The 12,018-nt window shown below is 40.0% G+C and overlaps 1 protein-coding gene across 1 annotated transcript in view; it reads right to left on the bottom strand.

Moving 5' to 3' along the window:
* Positions 1-12,018, bottom strand: part of LOC104961966 (trafficking protein particle complex subunit 9-like) — a gene marked incomplete at its 3' end in the record, with an annotated part of 37,526 nt that overhangs the window by 21,007 nt on the left and 4,501 nt on the right. Inside the window, exons 3-4 of the mRNA XM_010790336.1 lie at positions 10,392-10,510; positions 3,425-3,588 (exon numbers count right to left, since the gene is read on the bottom strand). Of these exons, the coding sequence (XP_010788638.1) occupies positions 3,425-3,588; positions 10,392-10,510 (283 nt within the window). The remainder of the gene's footprint in view (positions 1-3,424; positions 3,589-10,391; positions 10,511-12,018) is intronic.

Raw genomic sequence — 12,018 nt, 5'->3', positions numbered from 1 at the left:
GTGCCTTTGGCAGTCTCAGACAACCTCCTTCCATCAGCAAGGGCATTGAAGATGAAACGTGGCTGGGTCTATGAGAGACAAATGATCCCAAACACACCGCCCGGGCAACGAAGGAGCGGCTTCTTAAGAAGCATTTCAAGGTCCTGGAGTGGCCTAGCCAGTCTCCAGATCTCAACCCTATAGAAAATCTTTGGAGGGAGTTGAAAGTCTGTGTTGCCCAGCGACAGCCCCCAAAACATCAATGCTCTACAGGAGATCTGCATGGAGGAATGGGCCAAAATACCAGCAACAGTGTGTGAAAACCTTGTGAAGACTTACAGAAAACGTTTGACCTCTGTCATTGCCAACAAAGGGTATAGAACAAAGTATTGAGATTAACTTTTGTTATTGACCAAATACTTATTTTCCACCATAATTTGCAAATAAATTCTTTAAAAATCAGACAATGTGATTTTCTGGATTTCTTTTCTCATTTTGTCTCTCATAGTTGAGGTATACCTAGGATGAAAATNAGTGGAGGACAGAGGAGGCTCTTAAAGAAGAAGTTACAGGTCTGCTCTTTAAAAATCAGACAATGTGATTTTCTGGATTTCTTTTCTCATTTTGTCTCTCATAGTTGAGGTATACCTAGGATGAAAATTACAGGCCTCTCTCATCTTTTTAAGTGGGAGAACTTGCACAATTGGTGGCTGACTAAATACTTGTTTGCCCCAATGTAAGTGTCAACTTTGAGTGAAGTCACCAAAAGTGTTGCATTTTAGTCGAAAGAGAAAGAACTTTTGGAAATAGTCGCAATGATGGTTCTGCTTCTTGGTGCAGGAACACTTGTACACTGGTGTTGGCAGTTTTAACAAGTGTTTGTAGCTTTTTACAGATTGTTTCCATGTCAAAGAGCACTTGGACACTTGATCAACATCACTTATGCACTCCAAGCCTCCAGGAAGTGTGCCGGACGTTGAATGTAATGTGTGTAGTGGCCAAAAGGTGGTACTACATCTCATGTGTCAGTCTGTGACGTAATTTGGACCAAAAATACTTTTTCCCATTGACATCGAGAAAGAAATGTCTGTGAATCAGTGGATATTTTATTTTGTACTGAATCAATTATACAGTATAAACACTTGGATAGCCCTTATTCAAATTAGTAGGGTCTAAAAATGGCCTAAACGCTAAATCCAGAGTTATTTTATAATCTACGCATTCTGTATCGGCCCAGATATGTTCATCCACATTGAGCGACTTTTATAGGAATTAACCGGGTCCCACCTCAAACAATGTGGCCAGTTATTTTTATACATTCATGATCCACCCACGCTTATATGTAGTAGCTTAAGTAGTTTTGTTGTGTGGTTACATTGCAGTGAATACAAGTGATGGCCCTCAGCACCATCTAGTAAGCTACAGATGTATTACCATATGGTTAGAAGTGGAGTTTTCAAAGCAAGATTTCATAATAATAATAATAATAATAATAAATGTATTTTGTTGTGCTTTTACAGGTGCTCAAAGTCGCTTTACAGAGATAGTGAAAAGAAAAGAACAACAAATAAATATAGTTGAAGTCAAATAAACATTTAGCAATATAACAACAATCACACTTTAAAAGCCAGATTGAAGAGGTGAGTTTTTGTGATATCTCGCCATCAATAGTACAATATTTAGAAAAAAGTTGCTGCCTATTGTAATACTGCAGCTGCTCTTTCTCACACAGAAAGTGAGTCAAAGACAGAAAAGCAAGAGAGAGAGACTGCAGAGATCTGAGGACATGAGCAGGTGTTGAACAAAGAGAGAAACACAGAGTGAAAAGCCACGGGGGAATGAAAGATGTGAAACCAAAAACAACGGGTAGTGACCTCTGTTCTGCGGGCTGGAGCCTGGAGCAGGAACTCAGCGGGTGAAGAACATCAAAAAGTGTCGTGACTGAACCAGAACTGATACCAAATATACATCTTTGACATCAACACAGCGTTAGTTTATGCCTGTTTAACGTTTTTACACCTTCTTCACATGCGTTTAATCCACACATTGTAATCCCTTGAGACAATTACATTACATTTAGCTGACGCTTTTATCCAAAGCGACTTACAATTACCAATCACAGGGACATTCTCCCTGGAGTAACTAAGGGCTAAGTGCCTTACACACTAGTGGAGGTCTTCCTGGCGGGATTTGAACTCACAACCTTCCGATCTTCAGCCCACCTCACTATCCATTAGACCACCACAATACCAATTCCTGTCAATAATGTCCAACATGTACCAAAGCCCTGAGAGGCTAGTTTGGAGGATCAATTTTCATAGTCTGATTATCTTGTTCCCCCTATGTTTATGCATAAAGGCGAAAAGATAACTGTTTTTGCAAGGATAAACTTTCTAGTTCCCTAAATAAATTAGGCAAACACCTGTGATCAGGTGGGGGAAATAAATTGCAAGGTGGAAAGAAAAGGTTTAGCCAAGATCACTTTATAAATTCAATTACTGTGCCATCTGGGAAAGCAGATGAAAGTGCAAGTTATTTTTTGATGCACTCAAACACAAGGGACATCAATGGCTAAATAAAATGCTTTCAGTGCGGTTTAGAACATGGGTTGTGGTGCATTTCAGCCTCTTGTGGACAAGATAGGTATTTTTTTTTTCAGACATGATGAAACTTTCCTGAAATTATCCTGGAAAAACCTTTTTATTTTACCTCCAGAACTTAAAGTGCACTAATCATGCTATTTTTAGGCAATAGCATAGGTCTGAGATATATAAAAAAACATGTCTATGAAGTGTTTTGCTCAAAATACCAAACAGATCACCCATTCTAGACATGCCTCATATCCCTCTATTTCACTTCCCGTTTCAAACGTGCTGATTTTGTGTATAAAGCTTTAAAAAAAAAAAAAGATTGATAAAAAAAAGGAGGGGTCTGAGCTCATGCGGGACCCGGCAGCTACTGTCTAAACTAAACACTGCCGTGATGAAACGCCATATCATGGATTATCAAGGATTATTTCTGAAACAGTATGGAGCTCAAAGGCTTTCTCTCTTGCCGGTTATACCACAAGGTGAGTTCCTTTTTACTTCCTGCTTCTTCACACACATGCTCTCCAGTACAGGTTAGCTCTGAGTGTTAGCCATGCTAATGTAAACACCGACCATATTACGTCCAAAACAGTAGGGCATTGTTTCTGATAGCAACGTTTCTGATAGGGCCGTGGGTCCACATTTCCGATATTACGTCATATCGGACGCAAATCTGGATCAGCTCCGTTGCAGCCCCGTTTTTAGAGATGTGGGTACGGAGGAAAAGAGAGAGGGTTTTATTTTCTGACGCTGCGTGAGTTCCCTGACACACCGGGGACACATCTTTATGTATGAAAGACATCAAAAAGTGCATTTTGCATGATAGGTCCCCTTTAACTTCAGAAAGGGGTACTAACCTTTGGTGGTGGTGGTCTTAGAAGTGAGCTCCAGAGTCTCGATGTCCTCAGATCCGATGTTCTCCAAGGTGATGGTGAGCGGCTGCATCTCTCCGTTGAAAAGCTGGACGGAAACGGTGCTCGACAGTTCTTCTTTAGACGTCGGCTGAGGCGTGTGAGCTGACCTGTTTAGGAAGAAGGGACATTTTCAGTCATGATAGGAAGTAAAATATACTAATTGGACTGTTTGTATGTTCCCTTAAGTGTTGGTTTGATGTATTTATAGTTTAAATGGACTTAATGAGGCAGTAAGCAGTCCAGTCAGTTAATTAATCAGAATCAGAAACAGGTTTATTACCAGGTAGGTTTACACGTACGAGGAATTTGACTTGAAGTCGTGGTGCATAAAAACAAGAATTAAAAACACAGGTAGAGAAGTAGAAAAATATTACAAATATAATTAAGCAATAGCTCACGACAGGCCGTGGTATGTGCTCATTATATCACAGCTAAGGGGCGTGGTTCGGCCAGACGCGAAGCTCAGTATATCACGGCTAAGAACCAATCAGATTGCTTGATTTGACTTGTCCGTTTTATAACAGTATTTACATTGCAATGGAAGGAAATAGAGGAATAAAATATGGAACAAAAATCAGCTGCAATACAAAATAATGTTGTACATTGTATGCATTAATGCTAATACCAAGATGAGTTTACTCAAGACACAAAAAAACGACCCAATCAAGGTAAAATTACAATTTTCGTTGATTGGAGTCAGTTTACTTTAAAGAGTCCCTTCAATCTCAAAAAGGATTGCAAGGAAAATCGCTGAAAATATTCTTAGTATCGCATATATTTTAACCAATTTAATATTTTTTTTAAAAAGGTGGCTGCTGTCTCCATCCACAAACACTGATAGATAAGCACTTCATAACACCCCATTTCAATCAATCCCTTCAAGGCATCCATATAAATGAAGATTTCTGAGAAAACAAGATATAAAACATTTAATGGCGATGCAAGTTGAACGTGGCTTAATATGATGGAAACAGTTCTATTATACTTCCATCATAATGTGAATAACACTTCGAGAAGCATTAATCTCAAGATGTGTGAAGACGTGGTTTCAAATGCTCTCTCACATTGTGAAGAAGCTGAAAAGTGCTTCTTGGAATCTCACTAGCTGGAACGTCATTTGTTGATGATTGATGTTGATTTCCTCACAGGGGAGTCTAGCTGAATGAAATGTATGTACTGTAGTGTTTACAATGTGATGTATGTCCATTTATGGGTAAGCGAGTCTTACCCTAGGTGTATAAAAAACAAAAAAAATGTTTTTGTTTCTGTTTCTGTTTGTCCATCTGCAGCATTAAGGGAAAAGCTAATGGCCCGATTTACTTTGACACTTGATGGAACGGTGTAGCTTTGGCCAAGGACGAACCCATTTCATTTTGGAGCAGATGGCAGCAGATACACTTGCATTGACTCACGATTTCACTCACCAAGGGCCTTTCTAGTTTAGGAATGGTCAGTAGATCGACTTCGTATTGATGAAAGACACATGCATTTCCAAGCATTTGGACTACCTATGTTGCAAATGTATTATCTGTTCAATTTATACAAGGCATCTATTGCACGTCTGTCCGTCCTGAGAGAGGGATCCCTCCTCTGTGGCTTTCCTCAAGGTTTCTTCCAGTTTCCCCATTAACTGTGGGGTTTCTTTGGAAGTCTTTCCTTGTACGATGTGAGGGATATTGGGCTATATAAATAAACATTGATTGACATTGATTGATTGATGAAAGACTTGCATACAGGGAAGGACACACTTTTACTCAAAACATCTAGAAAGTACAGAATATACTATAAAAAGGGAACTTTCTGTATGTATGGCTATCCAGAAATAAAATACAGCATATCATACAGCATATAGAGCCCTGGCCTATAACTCTAAGAGTCCTTTTAAGAGCAAATCTCTACTTCTGTCATGTTTTCTTTGAGAGTTCAAACTATGGGTCTTCTTGTACATCTGAGTCAGCGACATCCCAGCAAAGCACTTTCATCAGCTGTCAAAAACTAAACGCCTGCAGCTGATGCTTCAAGGCTAAAAGAGCGTCTGCTTTTAGTAAAGTAATGCAAATACTGAAGCAAAATAGAATATTATGAAAGGTCAAAGCAAGGGTTCTCATGTCATTCCGCATGCAAGAGTGCCTAGCTTGTTAAAATGCACATAACACACTTTGCCAAAGGCTAGGATTATAATACCTGTCATCACCAACTGCCTTTACGTTCCTTGTGATATTGACAGTAGGTCAACTCGAAATGTTACTGACATTTCAAATGCATTTGGAGGTTAAAATAGAGTAATCATGGAAAACCTTATTTGAATCCAAAAATCTTAATACGTTTGCAAGACAAGCAACACACATTGTTTGTGTTTCAGCAGATATTTCTGAGGTACATGGAGCATTTCAGGTTCATACCCTCTTCCTGAACAGCTTTGTTTCAGCGCCTGTGTCTTTAAGCCCGTCTGCTTTGATTGGCTTGCGAGAAAATTATTATGCAAAGATCTCTCTCAAGATGTGGGTGGAAAGGATCAGATTAAGAGCAGTTTAATATCATGACGAAGTGGAGCAACCTTTTTAATCCCAAGCTTTTTGACAAAGAAGCCGCTAAAATGACCATGTTTTATTTTTTACAGTTTTTGGAGTTGGTAGGAACTCTAGATATCCAAATATATCTGCAGCAGCACTGAAAAGGTTTGTTTCTTTATGATATTACTGATAGTAAAACTCTTTTATAAAACATGGCTGCTGGGATGTGATAGTCTGAGGGTGTCGAGGAGGGCTCCTCCAGAGCCAGTATTTCAAGGATGCTACGTCATCGAGTGCCGCCGAAGGACTGTTCCAATGTCCAGGATCCTTGGAATTCTACAGAGGCCGGCTTCCTTCGTTGCGGGAAATTTCGAGGCTGCACATGTGTATCCTCTGCGGTCTTAAAATCCCCACAATGCTTTGCGCAGGAACCAATTTCCCAAATCTTTGGCGGAAATCGCGCTCCATTTAAGGCGGAGCCTCGCATATGACGCACACCTGCACACCTGTTAGCCTGTTAGCCTGTTATTGTCATACTGATATTCTGTACAAACTGTGAAGTCCACTGAGACAAATGTAACATTTGTGATATTGGGCTATATAAATAAACATTGATTGATTGATTGATTAGCCTGTTAGCCTGTTAGCCTGTTACACCATTTTTCGTTTTCCGAGGCTAGGAAGGATTCTTGCCTCGCTTCTGAAGGAACTGACTCAGAAGACATGTCCTACCAAGGAAGCGTCCTCGACATTGAGAAACACCCAGTGGCTCTTGCACTTGAAAAAGTTGAAAAATACTCAAGCTAATGTTTAAAAGTAGAATTCTCCACCTTTTTACGTTCTCTCAGTGTTGATAGTAAGTATGTCCATTTGAGCAACACATTTCTTTTTTCCCAGCATGCAGCGCTGTCATTCGACGTGACAGTGAATTAGTTGAAGGTAAGGGAGAACTTCTGGCTATTTCAGTTTTATATATTTCTACTCTCCGCTTCTGCGTGTCCGTGGGGTCTGCTCTAGATGCTAATCAAGAATAGCTACGATTCAAATATAGCATAAAATATGATAGTAGAACAGTAAGAGGATGTTCGGCCATAATTATTTGAGCCAGAGAATTCAGCAGAATAAATGAAGCGGAGAGAGGCTGCTGTGTGAGAGGACATAGCTGGCGGGCGCTCAGTAGCTCACATGCAATGCATTCTGGTCCATATACAGTAGGCACTGCCGACACAGCTCCCGAGCAGAAAAACTCTCGGTCAATGTAGCACGCAATCACTGAGTTTATTGCTTCAGTTTTCATTTGCCATCAACACAGATTGGACATGCACACTAAAAGGTTTGCAGATGTTTCCTTTCTCACTCATGTTGGTTATGTGAGAAAACTAAGAATGCAGCTACTGTATGTGCTGCAGGCAAAAGGATATGTGAGAAAGCTCTGAAGGCTTCTCTTCGACTGAGGTCAGAGCTGCAGGTCTACCTGAGCACCAGTGAGAGGATTAGATTTGTATTCTAGTTGCTTCACGTATTCGATCCGGAAGTTTTCCAACACTGGAGAGAAGATTGTCCACATCAAAGGCAGCTGAAGCGCTGTACCTACAGGCATGACCTAAATAGTTGATTTTCCAGCAGCTCTGCTGTCAGAATGATTTATAACATCCCAACGCAGTGCTTTACTCGTGGTAATTCAACCCATGATTTCTCCTCTTATGGTACTTTTCCTTCATGGAAGATGTCATTTCTGCTGACAGGATGTACATGAAAACAAATTCCCCTGCAACCCTGATGTTTGTGTTGTCAAACCACTGAAGCGTTTGCCAACATAGGATAAAAGAGATGCTTCGTAACAAATGTCTGTCTTATTTATTAAGCTATGTACTAATGGTTTGGTTTGTTCAATGCACATGAGTCATTGCACATTTAAATTAAATGCACAACACTTACTTGTTATCCCTTTTTCTGTTGCAATTAGGCTATTTGGGTTTTTGCAATTACGTATCTGAATACTGGTAATATTTACATTCAGTGTTTCCCTTACCATTGTATTGGAGGGGCGCTGCGCCCCCCTGAAATTCAAGGTGTTTTAAAAAAAAAAATTGTTATATATATATATATATATATATAGCACCAAATTGCAACTAATCTATATATATTGTCACTATTCACATTGAACATGTGCTCGTTCATTAAATAGACTAAACGCTTTAATTGTAAGTTGTGAGTTTAGTGTTTTTGACCCTAAGAAACAGCATTAATCAATAACAATAATCCACAGCTCCTCTCTCTGCTCCAGAGGATTTAAAAACAATAAGGCTCCTCTCAATAAATGCAAGAGATGCAGAATTATCTCAACAATGTATCATTTAAATTGTTCATCTTCCTCAGACGTCACTCATTGGCTGACAGCCCAACGATGATTTGGACGTTATTACCCCAAAAACCCAAGCCACAGCTTTGCTATCATTTCAGTTTAGTTGTGTTTATATCCTACATTTGATTTTTAAGCATTTAATGCTCCACCGAACACATGAGGGGACTTGGCTGTCTACAAATAAAGACGGCTAATTTTAATTCTCCTCAAATATATTGAGGCTGAACCTGAACTTTCTAGTGGCCGCGGGGGCCCTATGCATCTGCAAAGTCCGCCTATAGGAAGAAACGGTACTGTGTGACCGTCTATGTTTCCTGTGGATATTGAATTGCTCTTTTGACTGCACTGTTGGTGTACAGTTTTAATATTATGCTGCTGTGTTTATTGCATTTTTGTAACTCTGTCTATCTTCGGGATAAATAAAGTCTTATCTTCCCTTTTCTATAATGATTTGTGTGCATGTAAATAGTTAGCAAAGGCTAAAATACCAAAGCTCCCCCCTTACAGTATATTAAGGGAGTTTCCCTCCCACAGTTTTCTGCCATCAGCAAACTATTGATTTACAAAACACCTATGGCTGCATTTCATCTAAAAGCACTTGTTAAATCTCATCTTCATTCTGAAAGACGTTTACACAGTGGAAGCATTTGTCTGTGTTATTAATTGTTCCAACTGTTATTTTTAGTTTGAGCCTTAATTTGGCATTTGAGCGTGCAACACATCAACAGGCTGGTGACACTTACACAGAGGAACATGTATCTTGCGTTACATGTTGGGAAATGTTGTATCAACACTATCTAAGTGCAGTGTGAGAGTAGTAAGACAGTGAACCATTTTTCATCGTTTTGGCTCCGTGCTGGATGTGAAATGAAACAATAGCTGTGAGGGCAAAGTGCTGACTTTCAGCTTTAGCGGTGTTTGAGGGTGTTCACATCAATCGTGGGTGAGCAGTGTAGGACTCGTTGACCTTTTTATATTTTTACAGCGGAACAGAGCAAGGTTCTCCCAGTACAGTCTATCACATGACCTCTTTTCAATTGAGCATGTGTTTCACTTACTGAAGAGCAGAGTGAGGCCGAAAGGTCCTAACAGGAGGAGGTGACTGCAGATATTATGCCATGAAGAACTGAATACATTTTATAAGAGGTGTGACTTAATACATGTAAATCAGGGGTGTCAAACTCAAGGCCCGGGGGCCAAATCCGGCCCGAGACTTCATGTTATGTGGCCTATAATAATAATGATTATTATACGGTTACATGCCGCTTTACAGAAGCACGTTGCCCATAAACTACATGTCCCACAATGCATCTCAAATTTTACTTGTTCTCAGAATTGGACATATTTTTTTCAAAATTTCACTTTTTTTTTTTTTTTTTTTTCCGAACGACTGAGACTCACCCTCAAACTCAGGGAGGAACGGCGACGGAGAGGAGAGGGACGTCCAGACCCAGGAGATGGGCAGGAACAATCCGCGAGGCGCTCGGTCGCACCGGAGGACAGATGCCCCTCAGGTCGACCTTTTGTACGAGGTTAAGAGACACATCGAGTAATTTTCCCTCGACCACATTGACACCCTAAGAGAACCGTGTGTCGAAATCATAGCTTGTTTGTAATCGAAAGAGAATTTGAAATCCAAGGACCAAGAAATGTTGTAGTGATTCTGACATATATTAGTTTGACGTTATACCTGTCAAAGTCGAAGTTAGGAAGACGATAAATAATTACAAAATCAAATAATAAACGGGAATAAAAAAAATAAAAAAAAAACAAGTGGACATTCGCCCGGACCAGGGAACTTCGGCGATACTGTTTACATTAGATAAAAATAATAATAAGTAATTATATACCGATGATAAAGTCATTCCCGTTTATACACTTTTCAGGAGGACATTTTACAACTAGTATAGGTTACGGTTATAGCTAGTAATACTGAACTTGATCGGATATAAAGGTTAGTCACGTCGGGATTTGAGTAGGTGACTTCGACCTACAGATATACAACACAAACTGCGTCCAATGGTGTGCAGACCACAAGCCCACACTGGTCACTGACGGACGACGCTCCAGAGTGGTCACACTCTGGGTCACCGACGAACCACCTCCGAGGGAGAGAGGGGGCAGACGGTCGAGCGCCAGAGACGTGCCACTCTAGGTAGTAGGGGAGTTTACACGAAGTGAACAAGTCGGGACTCATTCAAAAGTCCAAAGCCGAGCTTTTACTGTAAGGGTCTTAGTTGCTGATATAGATAGAGTGAAGATTTTCCCCAATTTAATTATTAGAAAAAAGAGTTGGCCGTTACTGTTTGGCACCCCGCCGACCTACATCTTTTTCAGGTCTTGTTAAATCCCTAACCCATCGTCTCATTTAAGTCTAACCTTGTAACATTTTTTACATTACTACACAGGCAGGTTATTTTTGTACTGAATATCAACTTTGGTGGGGGACACTTACTACCGACCAACATCCTGGATTTCGAAATCCTTAGGTAATGATATTTGTAAATTATTCAGGGACAAGTTCTACTACATTTTTACACTTTAGACTATAAAAATCTCTCCAAAAATCTTTTTTTGTTTTTGTGGGAAACCGCAAAAAGCCCACCTAAAAGGTGATAGAGACCTTGGGTAGCAGCAAAACCACTAACGTGTGGAGAAAACTTGGCAATCTCGGTACATCTTAACGCCACACCAAGGATTTAGGTAGATTTCCTAATGGTAACGCACTACTCACTACGCCATCGGTCCCTACGGGTTTTGGCATCCGACAGTATGTGAGAGCACGAGAGTATCGATATATACTTTGATGAGGAATAACTGTATTTACAATGCTTTACCTAATAGTCATTTTAAAGTTTCACTGTGTCTGGTAACCCTAATTGGATACCTAATTGGAAGTCGTCGCAAAAATACGTAAATGACGGGCAACTGGTGTTGGAACAACTTGTCTTTGTCCCGTTTCCATCGTGTATAAAACGCAAAACCGGTGCAAAACAACACAACAGACCCAAACAAAGCGACGGACTCAAAACCGCGTGTTCACTACAGAAATGGATACGTCACTTAGAGTCAAAAGTATACATAGAAACAAACACTCTAGCTAACTTCATATGTGATAAAGATGGCATACACGATTCACGCAACGTGAGAAACCGAACACCGATTAAGTCCTGCGAACCGCAATCTGAACACAAAACAGAGTCATTTTTACCAAGTTCGCAGTCCATCGACTCAAAGAAGACAATTCACCCATACTGTGTAAGTAATCAAACATTTACAATTCTTCGGGCCCGCCCCGAGGGCGCCGAATTGTCCAATTTCCCCTGATAGTACCCGTTTTACGGTGAAAAATTACAGAACAAAAAAATATGTAGTATACACGCCTTTGAGTGTTCACAGTCTTTGTTTTTGAAGAGAGAAAGGGAGGCATGGGTGTAGAGATTTTTGCCCACCCTTGTTGCCTCGACTAGGTCAAAAAGTTGAAATTCTGATATTTTTAGTATAATTCATAATTATATTTTATTACATAATATACATGTAAAACGGAGACGTACGTAATGAATAGGCTATCGCATTAATTGAATTATAATTGATGCAGACTTTCGTCCGTCAGATCCCGTTTTACTACGTTCAGAGATGCACTTTTACAGTGTTGTAAT

This window comes from Notothenia coriiceps, unplaced genomic scaffold, assembly GCF_000735185.1.
Source record: "Notothenia coriiceps isolate Sejong01 unplaced genomic scaffold, NC01 NC01_scaffold00034094, whole genome shotgun sequence".
Taxonomy (NCBI): Eukaryota; Metazoa; Chordata; class Actinopteri; order Perciformes; family Nototheniidae; genus Notothenia; species Notothenia coriiceps.
The sequence above is the reverse complement of the archived record's forward strand: the minus strand, read 5'-3'. Positions and strand labels throughout refer to the sequence as shown.